This window comes from Cynara cardunculus (assembly GCF_001531365.2).
Source record: "Cynara cardunculus var. scolymus isolate 2C chromosome LG 11, CcrdV1, whole genome shotgun sequence".
Taxonomy (NCBI): Eukaryota; Viridiplantae; Streptophyta; class Magnoliopsida; order Asterales; family Asteraceae; genus Cynara; species Cynara cardunculus.
Window position 1 is genome coordinate 12,308,357 of NC_037538.1, and position 20,682 is coordinate 12,329,038.

The 20,682-nt window shown below is 36.5% G+C and overlaps 3 protein-coding genes and 1 pseudogene across 9 annotated transcripts in view; 2 read left to right on the forward strand and 2 right to left on the reverse strand.

Annotated features, from left to right (window-relative positions):
- LOC112521751 overlaps positions 1–1,169 on the forward strand; it is a 2,664-nt gene extending 1,495 nt beyond the window's left edge. The window contains exons 2-5 of the mRNA XM_025130747.1: positions 6–46; positions 413–488; positions 584–670; positions 781–1,169. Coding sequence (XP_024986515.1) covers positions 6–46; positions 413–488; positions 584–670; positions 781–926 — 350 coding nt within the window. The 3' untranslated portion in view covers positions 927–1,169. The remainder of the gene's footprint in view (positions 1–5; positions 47–412; positions 489–583; positions 671–780) is intronic.
- Positions 1,170–3,997: 2,828 nt separating this feature from the next.
- On the forward strand, positions 3,998–10,426 carry LOC112520673 (peptidyl-tRNA hydrolase ICT1, mitochondrial-like). 6 transcript variants are annotated; one of them, XM_025129123.1, is made up of 8 exons: positions 3,998–4,296; positions 5,939–5,998; positions 6,115–6,197; positions 8,616–8,680; positions 8,772–8,805; positions 8,868–8,938; positions 9,054–9,182; positions 10,014–10,420. In XM_025129123.1, exons 1-7 carry the CDS (start codon positions 4,014–4,016, stop codon positions 9,142–9,144), a joined length of 687 nt encoding a protein of 228 aa, XP_024984891.1. In that variant the 5' UTR covers positions 3,998–4,013; the 3' UTR covers positions 9,145–9,182; positions 10,014–10,420. The 6 variants fall into 6 exon arrangements, with proteins under 6 accessions (XP_024984891.1, XP_024984892.1, XP_024984895.1 ...); XM_025129124.1 differs by lacking the exon at positions 10,014–10,420 and adding an exon at positions 9,307–9,339; XM_025129127.1 differs by lacking the exon at positions 8,868–8,938 and having other exon boundaries at positions 10,014–10,426.
- Positions 10,427–10,707: 281 nt separating this feature from the next.
- On the reverse strand, positions 10,708–12,231 carry LOC112521752 (annotated as a pseudogene).
- Positions 12,232–12,579: 348 nt separating this feature from the next.
- Positions 12,580–20,391, reverse strand: LOC112521379 (maspardin). Of its 2 annotated transcripts, XM_025130207.1 has the most exons (8): positions 20,184–20,391; positions 18,763–18,888; positions 18,273–18,371; positions 16,548–16,690; positions 16,195–16,303; positions 15,179–15,286; positions 13,540–13,680; positions 12,580–13,120 (listed from the first exon to the last, which is right to left on the reverse strand). In XM_025130207.1, exons 1-8 carry the CDS (start codon positions 20,253–20,255, stop codon positions 12,713–12,715), a joined length of 1,206 nt encoding a protein of 401 aa, XP_024985975.1. In that variant the 5' UTR covers positions 20,256–20,391; the 3' UTR covers positions 12,580–12,712. The 2 variants fall into 2 exon arrangements, with proteins under 2 accessions (XP_024985975.1, XP_024985976.1); XM_025130208.1 differs by lacking the exon at positions 15,179–15,286.
- Between the last annotated feature and the right edge of the window lie 291 nt (positions 20,392–20,682).

The window sequence follows — 20,682 nt, forward strand, 5'->3', positions numbered from 1 at the left end:
TACAGGCCAGGCGGCTCATAGGCTTTTGAGGGGAATTCATGACAAGGTATTTTGCTACCTGCTTGTGATATTACAATTGCTCATATTTTATTGATTTACTCCTAAACCGTTTTCACATTTTAGCTCTGCCTTTCTTATTTTGAAGTTCTTGTTATGTTCTTTCTCAGTAATTTTGTTTGAGCAAGTTTTATTCTTTCTTTTCGCACACTTTGCACAAGCCAGGGCCCACGGGAACTGCTGTACTTTTTGAGATAGAGGTGAGATCTGCGTTCACCCCACCCCCTCATACCTCACTTCACCTCAACTCCGGGTGGGATATACTGGGTTTATTTGGTTTATGTTTTCTTACATGATGTACGCCTGTATTGCAAATGATTGTATTGTGTTTGAACAAAACCGTTTGTGATGCTAGGGTCATGCTGTCACAAGGAATCTGAAATCAGATGGTCAAGTGGAAACAATGCAATTGTTGCACAACATCAATGAAGGTATTACCTATTATTTGTTTTATATTGTAATTAATGCATTCAGAAGAATATATAACATCAAGTAACCATACTTGTTGGTATTGGGCTTGTGTCAGATGAGCTTGCTGGCTTTGAAGAGACATGGAAAGGAAAAGCTAGAAACCATCTGCCTGGCTGGACTGGTGGAGCTAGTTCTCATGAAGGTAACACAAGTAGAATATTCTTGTTTTTGATATATATATATATATAGAGAGAGAGAGAGATAGAGAGAGAGAGAGAGAGAAATAATCAGCACTTTGGTTTGCTGTCTTAGGGTTGGGTGATGCAAGCAGCAGGAGCAGGGGTGGGTGGGCACTGCCTTCAAGTGGTGCAAGTAGTCCATCACACATAGGTGTGAGAAGGAGAGCAGAAGGTGGTGAGCATGGTCAATCATCATCAAAGCAGCTCAGGAGACGTTGAGACTGCTGCCATGTTTTCGAGATGAAAGAACGTAATAATATGTTTGCTCAACTGTTACCTTCTGCAATTATGTTTCGTGTTTGTTGTCATGCTTTTTCAGTTTAGTAGCTTTGTACATTGTTAAAAAAATATTTAAATATTGGTAGTAGCTTTAAATCATAGATCACTAGGATATTTCAAAACCTGGAACCAACCTGTTAGTACAAGTATCTTAAGATTATTATGAATTTGTTTTTATTCGAAGGTGTTGATAAAAAACATATGATGTTCGATGTCCTTCGAGTTTTGTATCGAGGAGCATACATCAATGTGTTACTTGGTAGTGGCTTGGAGTTTTGTAGAAACTCGATTTGTAAAGTGGATGGTCAGCGTTGGAGGTCAAAAGTTAATCGATTCCAATTTAGAAATGATGCAACACAGTTGTAACTAATCAACATTTTGTTTGAAGAGTTTGAACTCAGTAAGATAAAATACATGATCTCAAACTTGAGATTTCTTGCACAATAGACAACCATTTAGACTCTACTTATCAAAGGAGATTATTGTGTTACTCAGCTTCATAGTAAATCAATAGGATAGTTTTTAGATGTTCAATTATAATGTATAAGTTTGAAATGTTGGTTTACCTTAGCACTTACCCAGTAAGCGTTTCTCGATAAAAGTCTAGCACTTAGTCTTTAGTCCATTAAAACGGCATCGTATGTAACAATTTATTTGGAAAGTGTTTACGGGTAAAAGCTGTTATTCACACTTACTGGATAAGACTGTTGGTTCTGTTATTATTCTTACTGGATAAGATTCTCAATTCTTGTCATGTTCATCTAATAAGATAAAGTGATCCGATTAGCAATTATCAAGTAAGCATTTGGTAAACAACCCCTAAGTTTCAAAATCCTAACAAATCTCATGTAGTATTGTGTTACTTGATGCAGGCTCGAGAGATGTAGGCCTTGTTTACAAATCTCTTGCCATCTCTTACCGGAGAAGATCTCTTATTCGGATAAAGGTGAGAGCATTTACCAAACAAGAAAATATATCTCTTGCCTTTGACCATGCTCTGATTGGAAACAAAGAAACAATCATGTCTTACTCGAGTCAAATAAGTGTGTCAAACATCATTAAAACAACTCATGTTTTAATCCAACAAAACTATATTTTATTTAAAAATTAAACAAAAAAAAAAAAAAATACAAAACTGCTTATAAATTAACTCAACAAATGAGGTATGTCCCATTTGAAGAGTGAATATGCGATTTGGGTGGTAATAACTGTGTCTTTTATGTGTTTTTTTTTGTTGATTTGTCAAAAACACTTCTTCTTTCCAAAAAAACATCTTAGAATGAATCTTGATTGAATTACTTGGACCATTTCCTATACCATCTTTATCAAACTTAAATACCAATCGTCAAGGCCTTACCCCCCTTTAGCCGTTTTTTATTACCGATGCATATGAACGTATTGTTGCTTCACCCGAATGTCATTCATCTTTATATTTTTTTGTTGGTTCATTTCCAACGTCAAGAAAACAACCTCAAAGCCTCTTTTACAATTATCCTTCTTTAAAAGACGAGAAAAAATGAAAATACTAAGAAAGTTCAAGTGAAACATATATGAAGGGGGGAAGGTGGGCGCTTTAGAAGATTTAAAATACAACATATTTTATCTAATTTATGTTAGAACTTGGTTTAATAATGACAAACCTTGTCCCACGTAGGAGAGCCAAAAAAAACTTAATTTACTTTATATACACCAACATTTGAGCATTAAATGAATTATTTAAAAGCTTGGGCCTTGATGTGTGGTGTTTCATGGTGAGCTCTCTTTGATATATAAAAACTCTTTGAGATTAGTTTTGGCGAATTTTTTGTCTTAGGACACTGCGAATGTCCAGGCCCCCATCGGACATAGATTTGTATTATAAGTTTACGTTTTTGAATAAGAATCCTTCGTTTATCCTATAAAAATTTTTCATTTTATATACGTCTTTTTGTTTTGGATTGATTACTCCTAACAATTTATATTCTATATGATGCATATTTCAAAATTTTATTTTAACACTTGGAATATGATATACGACAAAATACGTTTCATAAAATTCATTGCGTTTTTTTAATGTATTTTCTTATGTAAACTAGTTTGCTTAAATACCAAAACTAATGTTTTGTAATTAATTACGCAAAACAAAAATGGCAATAAATCATGGAAACATAAAGCTAAAATGATCTGCCGGTGTGCGTTCCATGACAAGTATTGCGTTTGATTCCTGTACTTAGGGGTGTAAATGATACGAGACAACTCGCGAGCTACTCGAGATCGACTCGGTCAAAACTCGGTCAACACTCGACTCGAATAGGCTCGGCTCGAACTCGAGCTCGTCTCGATATATTAACGAGTCGAGTCAAGCTACACAGTACTCGACTCGAAAAGCTCGTGAGATACTCGATTATCTTATATATAATTAGTTTTAAAATATAATCAATTTTTATGATAAAATTTGTAAAATATAAATAATAAAAATGTCCTACATTTTTAGATATTTAAACAAAATTATGCATTTTTTAATTATAAAACAAATCAATTATTATTTTTATTAAAATCAAAATTAAAAAAAAAAAGACAAAGAAAAACTATAAAAAAAGGTTAGTGAAATTGTCCCACATTGGAAGAAAGATGGTAAAGGAAGGGAGAAAAAATGTTATAAAATGATAGGGAGGTGAATGTAATTTCTAACTTTGTCTTTTCGATGATGAAGTTTGAAGTTGATCATTTAGTTTTGTAAAAACTAAAAGAACACATTTAAGTTTTAAAATTTATAAGAGAAAAATCCTAAAATTTCATAAATTTGAATGGGTGAGCTTGGTTCGAGTTCGAGCTCGAGTTTGAGCTTGATTCGAGTTCGAGCTTGATTCGAGTTCGAGTTCGAGCTTGAGAAATAGTTATCGAGTTCGAGTCGAGCTTTGATTTTTACTACTCGCGAGTTTTTGAGTCGAGTTCGAGCTTGGAAATTTGGTTTCGAGTTCGAGCTCGACTCGCATCATTTACACCCCTACCTGTACTTGGACGTTTTCTAGTTTAGCTAACCACTCGATGGCGGCAATCAGAACCACCGCCACAATCTTCGGTAGAGAAATATTCCGATCGTCGACGTCATTGACCTTGATCCGCACGCATGCTCTTCGCATCCCTACTCGCTTTTCCTTCATTTCCCGTTCAATCAGCTACACTCCACTCCGATGTGCGGCAGGATCAGATTCCGGCGGCGGCGGCCGTAACAAGGCTTCGGCACGGATGTCGCAAGTTCAGCAACTCTTGCACGACGCTAAGGAGAGATCTGCCGGCCGGGATGAACCTATCCCAAAGATTACTCTAGGTATAACTAAGCAAAAACATCGGAAGTTCTAAATTCAGTTGACAATGAATTGTTTCTGCCTTTTCTATTTATGTTATTGATTTAGTTGAATTTATAAACAAATTTGTTGGTCGAGTATGTTGTAATGTCGAACCTGCTTATCATTGAATTTTGCCTTTGAATTTGTTTGTGCAATGATGCGTAGACTCCCAAAATGACAACCTGCTAGCTAGTTGGACCGAATTGGATGTCGGCTTTAATAAGTAAACTCGAAATAAGTAGAACGTGCCCTTCTTTTTCTTTTTATTAATCTGGATGGAGTTTTTAATGGCAGATGTTGCCGTTGCTAAAGCAACCAGACTGATTTGTCTTCAATTAGCTCTTATGCTAGAGTAAGTTTGCTATGGCTGAAGCCTCAAAGAACTACAAAATACGTATATTCATATGACAGAAGATTTGAAGGGCATAATTGCTGCATTATGTGGAGAACTAGGTAAGGGTTGACCCCAAGGCTCCTTAACTTTGTGAATTTGGGAAGGGAAGTTTCTGTACATAGCTTTTACTTTTCATTTTGCAAAGAGGTTTACTGGAACCAGTGACCTATGGGGGATTAGATCAGCCGAAGTACTTGTTTATGAAAGAGTAACCTCATCTATGTGATGATCTCACATGACATACTGTAAGACCAAGCATGAAGTGGATGAGCCATATATATATATATATATATATATATATATATATATATATATATATATATATATATATATATATGGCACACACTTTCTGTTCAAGGTTTTTATGCCTTTAGTATCCATATGTCAAATGGTTAGTTGCCCTGATGGAGCTATTCAGGTGTACATTTTCTTTGAATTTTGACCCCAGACAGAAATCTTCTTGGAGTCTAATATTTCTTTTGCCTCCATGTAGCTGCTTCTCTATGTTCTATAGACCTCTAACTGGCAAAATAAGACATTTTCAGGGAAGTATATGTTCTGTTGTATATGAGGCGTGGAGTTGCAATTTCTTGCTTGGTTTATTTTTTGTTACTTTTATTGTTCCAAAAAGGCCAGCATTTGACTTGGCACGTAATCTAATATAAATATTTGATTAGTAGTTAAATATCTAAAATCCACCTCAATAAGAAAAAAACCTGTGGACCAAAATTGAAGTTACTATCATCATGTAAAGATTATTAACAGGCAAAAAGAAGTTTTGGATTGAAAAGTTAACAGAAGATAAAAAAGTGTTGAATATTTTTTTAAGCCAACCCAAAAAAGAAATTGCTGCATTTTCTTGAAGGGGGGGGGGGGGGGGGGGGGGAAGGCATATATCATGACTGTAGTCAAGGAAGTAAACCATTTTAAATAGATTTGTCCTTGGAGGGATTATTCTTGTTAAGTTGTCACACCTCTTTCAAACTGTCGGTGTTGGTTAATTATTTTAGTTTTTTTTCATAGGAATAGTTGTTTAACTTTCTTTTCCTCATTCCTTATGGCGATTTTTTGCCACTTATCAGCTAGCAGCCTCTTTATAGTTTTTGTAGAAGAAAATACAACCACAATGACATAGGTTATGTTAAATACTGATACCGGCTCTATTGATCCCTATGTATATTTGCTTCAGGTGCAAGCCTTTTCTCATAACTTCCATTTCTGTTATTTAGATCACGTCAGTGTGAGCTTTGCTAGGAGTGGTGGGCCTGGAGGTCAAAATGTTAATAAAGGTTTACTATCTTCCAGTTCTTTGGAATTGATTGTGTTTAGCTTTGCAACCTTACTCCTTTCCTCCTTTTTTTCATGCCAAAATTTATGTTTGACAATTTAATCATTTTGTTTGAAGTGAACACCAAGGTTGATATGCGGTTTAACATAAAAGAGGCATATTGGTTAAGTGAAAGGGTGAAAGAGAAGATTTTGCAGATGGTTAGTTTGCTGTTACTCTTCTAACCGTTCCTTTATATATGATACTGTGATTGTTGCTTCTTGGAAGTCAAAATACTATCATGCCATGCCTTTTTATGCTAATTTTAAGGCCATCTATGCACCTAAAGATGGTTCCCATGGCAGATGTATATTATGTTGTGACAATTACTGATTTGCATATAATTTCTTCACTTCCTGATGTAGTTGCTATTTACGGTTATAGATGTGAGTGTACTGTGTACCTTCTCTTTGCATCACAACATGATTTTGGTTTCAACCAACCTACTCTTGGTCCTTTGGTCCAAATGCAATAACCGGTCTTGGTCCTAATCGGTTCTCCTTGGGCCCGGTCCTGGGTGGGCCTTGTCTAGAAATTTTTGTATTTCTTATCAAATGTCATGCATATATATATATATATATGGATGTATGTATATTTATATGTGTATATGATTGTATTAATGTGTACATATGTGATATGTAAAACCAAACCAAATGGGTCCACTAAATCTCCCTTGAAAGTAGGGTGGGGGTGAGATGTACACAAACTTGACCTCTACCCCAAAGAGTAGAGAGGTTGTTCCTGAAGACCCCCTGACATGTGAGCAAACAGGTAGCAGACATAGAGATTAGCATATAGTGTACGAAGCACGAGAAAGTAAGTTAGAAAATTAATGAATAGGTACAACGAAAGCACACAAAAGGTAAGGCAATGCAAAACCCACACATAGCAAGCAAAGCAAAAAGCCTAAAACACATCCCCAACCTGAACTGCCAGCCCTTTACCCCCCCTCTCTACCTGTCCAATTCCCTTTTGCCCAACTATACTAGCTATAGGTCCCCACCATGTCCACCTGGTTTGCTATCCTAGTCCTTCCGTTTCTAAGTACTTCTATCAGAGGCCAAGGAAAAATAAAGGCCACCATGTCCACCTCAATTGCTCATCCACGTCCTCCTTAGCCTTCCCCTCCTCACCCCCTCAATTGTCACTCTTTTCTAGTTTCTACACTCATCATTGGCATAGTTGTGAAACCACCTAGGCGCAAGCTTGTGGGGTTTTTGCATGTCGAGGCGAGGCGTATTGATGGCACTAAGGCTCTGGGCCTTGGCTGAAGCGCTGTATGGGCCTAGGCGCGTCTTATAAAGATTTCTACAAAACCAGTCAAACAAACCCTAATGTTAAATAGCTTCTTGTCTCTTAGACTTCTACAAAAAAGAGAGTTATTAAATAAGTCAAAACCTAATGTTAATTAACTTTTATAATCTACTAGACTTCTACAAAAAGAAGTTGTTAGATAAGTCCTAATATTAAATAGGTCTATCAAATTCTCATATCCTAGAACTTCAAGGCTCCCAATAAATACATCCCATACCTTATACTTCTCCCTCACGGATTTAAACCCAAAACTTCTTCCTCAGGGCTTTTCTCTCTTCTGGTTGCTACATTGGAGACTGGTGCTTGCTGCATTGTAGGCTTATACTAGTCAAGAATTTATTGAGATATGTTTGATACTACTACTTTTTTGGAAATTGAAATTGAACTATGTTTTATAGAATGCTATTTGAGTTGTGTATAACTATGTGTGTATGTATATATGTGTATATATATTATTTTTTATAAGATGTGCCTCACATTTCTGATGGCCCACGTCTCACCCCTGTGCCTTGCGCATAGGCTCCAGGACCCCTTTGTGCCTTGAACTTTTAAAAACTTTGATTACTGGTGCATTCACCAGTTTCTTATGAGAAGTATTTGATTTCTATGATATGATGTATGCATCAAGAGCTCGTGAACTAGTTCCTGTTACTTTTACTTCTAGAATATAGTATTCAATCGGTTTAAACCAAAAGCTACATATATTCGAAAAGAATTAAAACTAGACACAACACCAAGAAAATGAGTGAACTAAGGCGACAATAGTTCCAAATGCAGACAAGCCTTAAATCGGATGAAATAAATTCAAAAAAGTGAAAATTTGAGAGCAATTTGAAGATTTGAGTGTTTTTGAGAGTTTGTGAAAAAAAAAAACGTACATAAACCTTCTATTTATGCATGGTTTGGGGGGAAATAGTATAAAAATATACAAAAGAGAAAAAAAGGTCATGTAACCCTTTGTGGGGGGGGGGGGGGGAAGTAAAAAAAAGTCAAAATGGCCGTTAATGGCATTTTGGTAATTTCTGAAAATTTTAAAAAACTGGTCCTGGTATCCTCTCCAATTGGTCTGGTCCCTTAACCGGTCCGTCGTCCAAAATCCATAACCGACTTCAGGCCCATTTGAAACTCTTTATGCTTGAGTATCAGTTTCGTTGGTAGAAATGCTACATAATTTATCAGGACCGGTTCTTCTGTGCCTGTTCTTTCCTTCGGCTATATGATCATCAGAACATCTTCTTACTGTCAACAGCATGTCCTTTGACCAGGAAAAGAATCGAATCAACAAAGATGGCGAACTTGTGATTTCTTCAACAAAGACCAGAACACAGAAGTTAAATTCTGTCTACTGCACTTTCACCTTATATGTTTTTATATTGTTCATAAACCAAAGGTTACATGCTTAAAACATGTTTCTTCTTCAGGGGTAATATTCAGGATGCATTGGAAAAACTTCAGGTATTATTACTTGCAATCTTCCTATATAAAATTTTTTTTGTTTTAATCAAACAAATATATAGGAAATCATTGATGCTGCATGTTACGTCCCACCACCCCCGTCGGAAGAACAAGTAAAGAAAATTACCAAACTGTAGGTCCTCACCAAATGCGCCCTTTTTTTCTTGTCGTTTTCTTCTTTCTCCCTTTCTTTAATGTTCATGGTACCATGGACTTCGAGTTTTACTGTTTCCTGTTTTGCCCTACAGAGCTGCCATATCAGAATCGAGAAGGCTGCAGGGCAAGAAGGTCCTTTCACAAAAGAAAGCATTCAGAAGAAGCCGAGACAGTTATGACTAAATACCCAGAAAAGCTCAATTTCGACCTGCATAGATTACGTAAGATTACATCAACATGTTTTTGTCCCAATAACTGCTCCCATTAATCACTTATTGGCACACAACTTTAAGAGCTTCTTGGTCCGTCTAATTGAAATCTCTTTTTTCATTTTTTTTGCATAAGTTAGGCCTGTCTTGGAATTGAAATCACTTATTAGGGGTCGCTTACCCGTTTAGCGTTTACCAGGTAAATTGTTGCATACAATGATGTTTTGATGGACAACAAGCTTGCCTGGTAAGGTTAGTGAGAGTGTTGACTCTTACCAGGTAAACGTTTGGGTAAACGGCCCCTTGCTCTCCATTCAGCACTTTTCCCTGTATCTATACATTTTACATTACTTCCTTCAGGATGCACAGTGCTTGTGGAAGATGCGTCTTCCACATGCAATAAGAATACCTCCTGTTCCTATATATCCTTGCTTTTTGCACTTGGGTTGTTTACCGAGCGCTTACCGGCAAAAGAAATCACTCTCACGTACCTTGTCGTGTAACATTCTCGGCCATCAAAATCGATTGTTGGTAAGCGTCTTCAACCTGGTAAACGCTTACCGAGTAAGAGTCTTTTCCCTCACTTCCCTGGTAAGATTCTCGGTCCTTGCTATGCCTCTGATAAGGTAAGATTCTCAGTCCTTGTCATGCTCAATCGGTAAGGTAAGTGATATGAGTAAGCGCTTACCTGATAAGCATCAAGTAAAGGGCCCCTAATACTTACGGAACCTTGTGTTATGTTTATTGTTTTCTAGTCTTGTCTCTTTACCTTCCAAAACCTTTATCGAAAAAGCTAGGGGTCCCACACCTAATGTGCGTTATGTAACTATTAAATTGTTACAGGCGGGCAAGGTTTGAAACCTATCGTCATAGGTTTTACGTCATAGGGGCCACATCTGCTGCTAAAGTTTGCTCCATTCATCTCGAGGGTGTCCTTCACAGATCCTATGGACTAGTTTAGTCAAAGGTACCAACCAAATACACGGGCTAAAACTTTGTGAATTAAGCGAAATATCCATTTAAAAGAGCTTGTTAAGGTAAAAGCTATAAACAACTTAAGTGAATGAACGAACGAACGTGTTACTTTAAACTTGCCGTCAAGTAAAACTTTGAAGTGTATTATATTATATACAGCAAAATTCGCATACATTCCTTACCTTTTGGTGAGACTTAGAACATGTTGGAGCATACTAATAACCCTGATAATGTCTTATTGACTTCAATAAAAGTGGTATATTTGGTGGCATGGCTATTTCTATCCTTTTAGGCGATTCTTGGTGGTTGCTACCCATTTCTTGAGCGGTCGCTGCCTGCATTACTCTTTCTCCTTCTTCTCAAGGAAGTGAGATAAATACCATAGGCAGAAACACATAATAAATCAAACCAAATAGACCTAGTAAATCTTACATTAACGTAGAGTTTGTTGTGTTTTTATTAAGCTTCCCTTTGGGTTTTTAAAGGCTATAGGGAAGAATACCAAATTAAATCTCGTGTAACGTTATGTTCAAAGTGGTGTTGATATTCGATCGACCAATGGAGTGTTCATCTATGAGGAATGAGGCGAACGGGAAGACCATTGCTTAGGGTGGAGGAAACATGGAACATTATCTTTTCATCCGGCATCAATTTTTCCAACCTAATTTGGTCACAACATTAGGTATGAACATGAGTACTTCTAACCGCGCATACTCTTTTCCTGGACACATCCGCGGTCCACTCCAAAAGGAATGAATGTGTATGGAACGGGCCGCCCACTTCCTTCAAATCTCGTGGAATCAAACTTTTCGGGATCCGGGAAATACTTGGGACTATTGTGCATCGTATGTACTGTCCAAAATGTCTGCACAAGAGTAAAAGCATCGTACTTGTTTATGATATATAAAATAAAAAATACTAAATTACTAACCTTCCATCCGTTTGGAATGGTGAAATCAGCGTAAGTAAAATCAGCTACAACCTCTCGAAAAGAGCCGCAGGTGGTATAAGCCTAAGTGCCTCTCAGAGTCTCAGGCCATATTCCACGAGTATTTCGTCTTTTCTATATCCTCCTAACTTAGCAATTCACCTGGACCTTTCTAATTCGCTATCGACATTTGTTCTATATTCAACCATTCAAACCCAAAATTGTCTTAAAATTTCAAATTCTGATGCACAAAACAAACAAAGTTAAGGCAAAAAGCCAAAAATCCATATATGTTTTGATAAATTAGTTATAAGTTAACTGTTAGTTGATAAACTAGTTGTTAAGCTAGATTGCAATGTAATATAACCTAAAAAAATATGTTATAAAAATTAGTGGAAAAATATAAAGACCATAAGGGGAAGGGAAAAGAATGTAGAAAAAAAGCCCCTCAAGTTTATTGAAACTTGATTGAAGTAGTTTTTTAAAAAGTTAGCTTATGATTAATCAAACAAGGCTTTTTCAATAAATTCAAAAAATAAGCTAGTATGTAGTTGTTAAGCATTGCCAAATGCATTGTTTATAGGATTTGAGAGGATTACCGTCTAAAACTTTGTTATAGACATCGGGAAGTTCCGCAAGGTATTTCAAGACGAAGGTAACGGTGCTACTTGTGGTTTCGTAGCTTGCAGCGATCAATCTGATGATGCTATCAGAGATTTCCATATCGTTCATAAACTCACCATTTCGTTGTCATAAGTAGCATTTGGGACAACAAATCTCCTCCGGATGTATGTTCGGTCTATGTTAGTTTCTTCTTCCTTACCGCAATATGCAGTGCTGGGGAAATTTACCGGCGTAAACAACATCCCGTTAGTGATGAGCTTGAAGTGGTTCGCCAACCTCTCGACATGTTAGGGTCATCAACGCTCATGAAGAGTTTGCACGCTAACGCAAAAGTATACTTCTTTGAAAGAGGGAAGATCCTGACTTCCTCTTGTGGCGCCCAGTCACTTTCCAAGTGACCGCACGCCATAAATCCATTTCGGAGATGTAGCGCTTTACAGCTTCGGGTTTTAGGATATCATGAATGAAGTTACGTTGGAGTGACGTGACTTCTTTCACCTGATTATTTTCAAATTCTGGGAAAAGCAAGGACATTTTAGTCTTTTCCTATTTTCTCTCATAATTCTTTCAAAAAAAATAAACATAAGCAATGACAAGAAGACCTCTCTTCCCTTCACTCCCGAGTCCCGCCCCCTCCCCTTTCCGGTACCCATCGGCTGCAACGCGACTGGTCATCTCCTCCGGCTGCCATCGCCCATCGCCATCCACCACCAAATCGAAAACAACCAACCACGCTTCATAGAAAAAATAACCAAAAAGATGGTGCTTGTGGAAGTAGTAAGATTGGGTTTTCTCAAACACCTTCAACCCGATCCATGTGTGCCACTACACATTCTAGCCTTTGTAGCATAACATTCAGCAAGGAAAGTCGAAAGAAATCATACCATAACGTTCAAACTTCGATTTCCAGCAACAAAAAATACACTCGAAACGTTTGCGTAACCAACAAGATAAAATGAAATGGTTGTATAGAAACAATAACCAAAAAATATTTTACAAACAAAAAAGTTGGCATTTACACAAACAATCGAAACTCATCTTTGATGTACAAAGTTAACAAGCTAACAGGAAGTTGATAATAAAGAACGAAAAACTTGAGCATGAAATGCTGAAAACTTGTGGCCAGAACGACTTCGTTTTTCTCAAAGAATGCTTTTAGTAGGAGAGGTGGAAGAGAGTCATCACCGAGCGGCTGGTTGTCTGGATTTTGAGAATCGTTACTTTCTGGATCAAGAGGAGGCTGACCCTCATTGCTGGAAGGGCCATCAGGGTTTGAAGCATCATCAGTTTTTTCTTGATCATCTTTTGGTTCGCCAGAGCCACCAGCACCACCACCACTGCCGCCATCAGCACCATCGCCAGCCTTTGGGATTCCTGGAACCAGGTCTTCACGAGCTTCTACACCAACCCGTCTCAGGTGCAACTGCCACCATGTTGAATTACAACTTAAGATAGACCTTTTGTTTAGCATGAGTTTTAATTTCCGTCACCATATCTCAACAGCACAAAATGGAGAATGGAGATAATGATATAAAACATGGGTCGGGTTCCGGTGAGAATGGAAGTTATGGTGAGAAGGGTAAGAAAGGATAACGACCCTTGGATCAATCCTAATAGATCAACACTAATGAGATGCACCGAGATGCACTGGATCAATTCCTGTATCGAGCACAATTCATTGGGTGGAGGTGAGATTAAAAGTGATCAAGGGACCAGATTCCTTCTTATGCTTCTCACCTTAACTCCTATTCTCACACGATCCTTTGTCTATAAAACATATATACCTGATCTCAAATGCACATTAAAGACAAATAAATGACCTAAATGATATGAAAATATTACCTTAAGATGGAGATTAATTTCATCCGGGCGTGAAAGAAATGGAAAATCACCGCCACTCTTAATGTATGCTCGTCTTGCACCAGGATACCTTTCGCTTACATGATCTTTGAGTTGCTGAGGTATTGCACATTTGTCGTTTGTCTTTAACAAGAAAAAACACAGATACCATTGAAATCAGTCCATAAAGTACTTTAAGACGATTGAAATCAGAATATGACAGAAGAACATGTAAAAAATACCCATTGGATTCTATCTGTAAATTATTATGAGCATTTCTTCTTTAGTAAGATGTGGTATAGTAATGTTGTTCTAATGCACAAACAAAACAAGAACATAGATGTGTATCCTCATGAGTAGTCAAGATATATATACACACACACAAAAACATATAGGGGGAGGTTCACGCGAAAACCCCCAAAAAAATGAAAAACTGAGGAACACCCTAGTGACCATTCATCTGTAAGGTATGCACATGTGCATGACATGTAATTGAAGATGTGTCCTGGTTTCTATGCACATGTGCATGTTATGCACATGTGCATGTTATGCACCTGTGCATACCTTACAGATGAACGGTTACTAGATTGTTACTCAGTTTTTCATTCTTTTACGATTTTCCCCTAAACCTGACCAGATATATATGGGCCAGTTCAAATAATTAGGCTAAATATCGTGAGGTAAGAAGGACATGTTGAGGGAAGGTTCCTATGTGAATAATTGAAAAAATCTATTTGAAGATGTATATATGAATAAACGTTATAGATTATTCATATGGGTCTACATATGCCTCTTCAAATGGATTTTTTCAATGATTTACATATGAATCTTCCCTTAAACTTCTCTTCTTATCTTCTCAGTTCTCACGATATTTGGCCTTCTTATTTGAACCTCTCACTACATATATATATATATATATATATAGAGAGAGAGAGAGAGAGAGAGCCTCAATCATTTGTTAACCACTTAAATAGTGTTAACTATAAAAACCTATATTAGGGGTAGTTTTGTACTTCTTTTTCTTTTCATTTCATTATTTTTATCAGGCGGTTACCTAATCATATCCCTATTTTGACACACACACACACACACACACATTGAGAGAGGGAGAGAATTGCAATGCGAGAAAGATAAGGATATTATTAGGTGGATACCTAATATATCCGCAAGTAGTTTTCACTTCACGTCATTTTCATATGTGAAACTAATCTACAAAAGTTCATCCATATTATGTGTGATGCACTAAGACATGATAATCATAGGTGAACATCAGAAATATGCTACTTGGGAAAAGCTCAAGTGAAGGTGTTCATTTGTGAATTAGTATGTATACACATAATTTCATAAGTGAACAACTATACACATAATTTCATGAGCGAACATCGGAAAAAAAAATAATACACATAATTTCAATCAGAAACTGCAAATAATGTTCTTGTCCAAAAATACCCTTCGTTCACTTATGATTTCAAATATGGACACGCGTTTCATTACCCAATATTACATTGCCACTAATTCCATCTAATCCATCCAATTTTCATGGATGAGATTGGTTAACAAAGTTTTTACTAAATGTGTGGTTAACAAATGAAGGGGACTATATATATATATTAACAAATGCATGTGAGTTTTGGGAGCATACATCCATTATAGTGATGAAAGAGTCTGAAAGCATTAGTGGTCCAACTGAAGCAGCATCACTTAATAAGGTCAACCTGGAAGCCAAATCCTCTCTTGAGAGGGTCTCAACCTGCATGTTTTCCACTTATCAGCTCAGGTGAAAGTTAAAACACTAGATTGCCTACACCCTTTTGCCAAATCCCCATATTGGGTGCTTCGATTGATGAAAATTCACAATTGAAATTTATTCATTAAGGGTAAGAATCTAATGTGAAACTTGCATCTTATGCCTGCAAGAGAGGAAAAAAAAGGCAAAAAAGATGCAAAAAATTTCATTGATAGCTTAAATTAACATGGAGGTAGTAGTTAAAGTCTTAAACATAGAAGATGGATAGAAGTTAATCTTAAATATGTGTTTGATATATATACATGTATATGTATATATATAGAGAGAGGGAGAGGGAGGCTCAAACGAGAACAGTAACGAAATAAGAGAACACGAAAACATCCAAATCACATACAAAATCATGTGATTTTACACTAACAATCAACGGAACGGTGTGCGGCGACGTGCGTGAATCACATGTGATTCGACTGTTTTCTTATTCTCTTATTTGGTTAATGTTCTTGTATGAACATGACTCTCTCCCTCTATGTGTGTGTGTGTGTATATATATTTTCTATGAATATAAAACAATTTCTTTCTTCTATCGCTTTGGTTTTAGACATAAGTTATCCTGAAATTTTCAGAATGGGCGAATCCTACTAGCCATGCATCAGGTATCGGTATCCCAGCATCCATGAAATGTAGATTTTAATGTGTGTGCTTATAAATATGGCTCTACTATCAAGGGGAAAGACAAAACTGCAAACAGAGAAACATAAGGACAAAATACCATCCCTTTGTCCATTTCACTTGACATTACAAGTCACCTCCTATATGTATCAAAATTTTAGCGATTTTCTGCCAAATCAAAGGTATAGGTTCTAAAGCCATTTTGCAGCTACAAGCTATTAATTAGTAAATTAAAATTTCACCTGTGCGACAACGAAGTCCACAGAATCCGCAATAAATGGTTCATGAGGACCACTAGGTATTCCTGTTAAGACATATCGTTTCAGCAGAAAAGAAGGGGTCCAGCCAACACTGCAGGAGGAGCAGAGATAGAAACAAGTCAGTATTCCTTTTAAGCTTTAAACGCTTTTTAATTATCAATCCCTTAAGCTGGGTGAAGTGATAATGATTCAATTGAAAGAACCAATAGTTGCTAGGTTGGATCAGACCTCATTATTGGAAAATAAGAAAGACTCAAATGATCAAATACAAGGGAACAAGGAAGATCAATCCAGCTAAAAAGCATTTTAATTTAATAAATTATATAGGTACATACACAGGAGCCCAAGGCATGGCAGCTGCAAAATATTTTGTCTCCAAGAACGCATTTGAGAGTACCAATGACTTAACTCGCCGTGGTCGGTGCTGAGCAAAAAGTAGTGCCAAGAATCCTCCCAGGGATGTGCCATAAAGATGTATCTGTTAGACAAAGACTGATCAGCCAATTAAGTTTCGTCATGATGAACACTCAATTAACAGATCACATTACAACAAGTGCATGATATAATTATAATAATCATAATAACAGTGGAAAAAACTATAAATTGCAGTCATGTGTGTGCCTTACTGCCAAATGCCAATACTTCAAGGCTCTTGCTTTTGCAGACAAAGACTACAGCCTGCAGTAGATCATTAAATTTTCAACAGCTCACAAATGCTGTAAAGTCAAGAGTAGTACTTTATCCTCGATCCATCTAATTTTAGTAAGATATGTCGGCTACCATTAAACTCTCAATACACATATTTTTATATTTAAATATAGAGTTTAACTTTCGATCAAAAAAGTTCATGAAGGACAAGCTTTACGTACATAGGTCGTTGTGTCACTTAAAGTGATACAATCTGATTCTTATAGCAGTAAAGATCAGACATTGGACACCACAATAACCAGGCAGAATTTCAGATTCAACATGAGACAGGTGAAAACTGATAAGCCAAATAGAATCATTTAATTAGTGAATGAAACGAAGGTACCAATTGTTCGGCTACTGTAATGTGTATCCGATACCCAAGTAGAATCAACGAAGTTCCACTTTATACAGGTTAGCGAATTTGGCAAAACAATGTACAATTGTGCAAAAATATATAGCATCTGTAAATGAGCTTGATATGGTAAAGGAACTGGTGTTCTCCAAAGTGGCCTCATGCTAGGACCTTAAATGCTGAGCTTCATTTGGTGCAAAGAGGCTATGAGTGATGAGTCAATATGGATAAATAATTTCTTGAGACTTGAGAGCCATGCTGCTTTATAACAATAAAAGCTCAAGCTCCAGTATTACTTTGTTAACTTATTTCAGACAAGAAGTCTATTGGAAAGACCGGATAAAGTGTGTCACATACACGAAAAAGCCACCCACTGCGTGAAGATGCTCTCCTCCTAACACAAGAAACAATCCATTGGATGCAATTGTGCTCTTGCTCTAGTCCATAGGTATCATCTGGTTTTTTCTAGCCAAAAGATCTTAATTGCCAAACAGTAGTATCTCCCTCAACTTATTATTCCTTCTTTCATTCAACGCCTAGCTACTCAACAACTATAACAATGATCTTCTAATGACAAACCTAATAGAAAATGAATTGAAGATAAAAGTTCTACAATTTCCACGCAATAGGAGGTGATCAACGCTCTCATGCTACCGTCTGCACAATATGAGTTGTCACCAGATCAAAAATTTACTTTCAATGAGACTCTGATACTCTAGTTGCCTCTCACACAAAGAAGCTACATCATCCCTGGCTCTAAATATGAGATGAATCTGTATAAGCTACTTGAACACGTACAAGAGAATGAGAAGAAAAATAAACCTAGAAATTGGATCAGCCTGTCTACTCAGCTTAATAGCATGTCTTAAAATTACTAAATAAAGATTTCTCTAAAAAAAAAGAATGTTACACTCTGCTATTTATCTGTATGTCTAAAATCATAAAATGAAGTCCCTTTCAAAAAGTAATTTTGTGAAAAGGGAATCAGATAATTAAATAAAGTGACTGGAAATCATACATGGTGGACATCAATAACATCCAAAAACTTCTCAAATGCTTGAACCCACTCCTGATTGTTCCATACGCAAGGAATATCAACAGAAATCACTCGATAACCCTGAGAAAGAAAAAGAAACAAGGAACATGGTACAATTCCATTATAAAACACTAAACCAAATTTTATCTCTCAAGCATCAAAAGCCTAAGCACTGCAGATATATATATATATACATACATATATATATGTATGTGTATATATATATATATATATTAAAAGGCAACAGGTCGAACAAATCTACTACTTTATAAAATCCATATACAAATGTTGGAGAAACAAAAAGAACATATGTTCATGGAGGGAAATAGTAATAGATTTCATTTGAATTACCATGCATACCTTACACTTTATTATATATACTTGAAATTCATTTTTTGTCAACCGTGATAGGTTGAGATAGTTAACAATGTTAAAGAAGTCCTCAATGGAAATGTAATAACTAGACCCTCACCTTCATGGAGAGTGCCATGATTTGTTTGTAGTAGACATCTGCTGTGCCAGCAGTGCCAGGAAGACATATCAGTGGAGGCACGACTTTAGGACCAAAGTCATAATATCTCCATTGCTTTGTGCCAATCTGCAAAACATATATCAAATCAATGCTTCTTGTTCTTGATCATTGGGCTTTGATGGGTCAATGTCACATTGCAACACAGGAACAATACAGACAATGAAAGTCCACCCAGTATTGTTATAAACTTCGGATCATATGATCCACTGACCAACTAGATTGGATTCTGATTAATAACTAGAAACATCACATCAGAACCATCTGAGTATCGACATGAACTCAAAATTGTGCCATTTTCCCCAGTATTTTGCAATCACATCAAATATTGCAAAATTTCAGACTAGAAAGTTCTAATATAATAGGAAAGACAACCCATTTGAAAGATGGTACTATTAGGGGATCAGCAGCAAATGTAGAAGAAACTTTTTTTTGCCAGATCACATCTCTAGGCATCTAGAGCATAACTAGTTAAGGGAATAACATGTTTAATAATATTCCACTTGCAAAGAACATCACTTGCCTTCAGTGCATTCCTTTTATGAGTAATGCTGGATAAGTTGTATAACTAGCAAAATATGATTTTTTTTTTCCCCTCTATTAATCAGTCAGGGGGAGCATATCATTCATGTCCATATATATTGTTCTTACATCAAATTATGATAAAACAATGAAAAATAAAGGCCAATGCAATGAACATCTGCCAAAATCAAAATCAGGGAAAACAGTAGAGTGAGATGTAATCTGCAGATATAATTGTAGAAATACTATAAAACAAGAACACACTCAACCTTGACCATGATAGCACTGTCTTCATAATCACACAAAATGGTATAAAAGGACAGGAAAAGCAAACAGGTCCACAGCACAGAGGATTGGTAGTCAGCTTTAGCCATCGATGATCCTCCTTAAAAGCCTAAACTTAACTTCCATTAGTTTAAGGTCGCCAAAGTTATATGTCAAGTCAGAACCTTATCTCGATTCAAGCAATAAGTGGAGTCGTTTTCAATAATCACTCATGTGCAGCCAACTACATGATTGATGGATACCAATCTTGAAGTAACCTAATACCAACATTTTTCTATTTATAACACCTGTTATAGAGTTTAATGTTTGAATTAATATACCAATTTAAAGGTGCAAAAAAGCCCATTTGATCTCAGAATTTTGAAGTATAGCCATTAGCGAATTAGGTTCACTGAGACAAAACATCGAACGATGGGATGCTCAAATCAAAACTGTAAATAGGGTTTTAACATAAAGAATCGAGAAACCAATATCCAAGTGATCCAGACGAATTGGGTACATCCGAATATGCATAATCAAGTAAAAGATAGCAAGAATAAATAAACAGAAAAACTCACGGGGATCTTATGGAGAGGGACCTGCGACTTGAAGTAGATGTAATCACCAGGCGCCGAAAACCCGCCTTTCATTGCTTAATTTGATGATGATCGTGAAAAGGGTTGCTAAATTTGGTGCCCATTAACAAAGATTCATGATATGAATTGTTGATTTGATCGTGGGAGGGTTGTGGTTTTGGTCACGATTGAGAGGAAGGAGAAGCTGAACCACGTGATGGGGTCCCTGACCCTGAATATGAATGTAAATAGAGCAGGCTGACAGAGAAGCGTTCAACCTAATTGCACCATTTCTTTTTAAATATTTATCCCTTCGGTCCGTACATCCAGGTGGCCCAGGGTTCACAAACCAATTAAACATACGTGTTTTTATAGAAGTATAACAGTAATGCTGCGAAATACATCTCGATTTTAATGTTTTGTATTTTTTGTCTCAATCGATATTATAATACGATTTTATATGGTTTTGAGAAAATGATAATGTTTTTATTTTTAAATTAGA

Bases quoted from the DNA above. Each gene is read 5' to 3' on its own strand.
- LOC112520673 (XM_025129123.1), top strand. From the start codon at position 4,014: ATGGCGGCAATCAGAACCACCGCCACAATCTTCGGTAGAGAAATATTC. The intron at 6,198-8,615 runs GTTAGTTTGCTG...TCCTTTGACCAG, and splicing joins AAGAGAAGATTTTGCAGATG to GAAAAGAATCGAATCAACAA. The intron at 8,939-9,053 runs GTAGGTCCTCAC...TTTGCCCTACAG, and splicing joins GTAAAGAAAATTACCAAACT to AGCTGCCATATCAGAATCGA.
- LOC112521379 (XM_025130207.1), bottom strand. From the start codon at position 20,255: ATGAAAGGCGGGTTTTCGGCGCCTGGTGATTACATCTACTTCAAGTCG. The intron at 18,372-18,762 runs GTGAGGGTCTAG...TTTCTTTCTCAG, and splicing joins TCATGGCACTCTCCATGAAG to GGTTATCGAGTGATTTCTGT. The intron at 16,691-18,272 runs GTATGATTTCCA...TTTGTCTAACAG, and splicing joins ATGTTATTGATGTCCACCAT to ATACATCTTTATGGCACATC.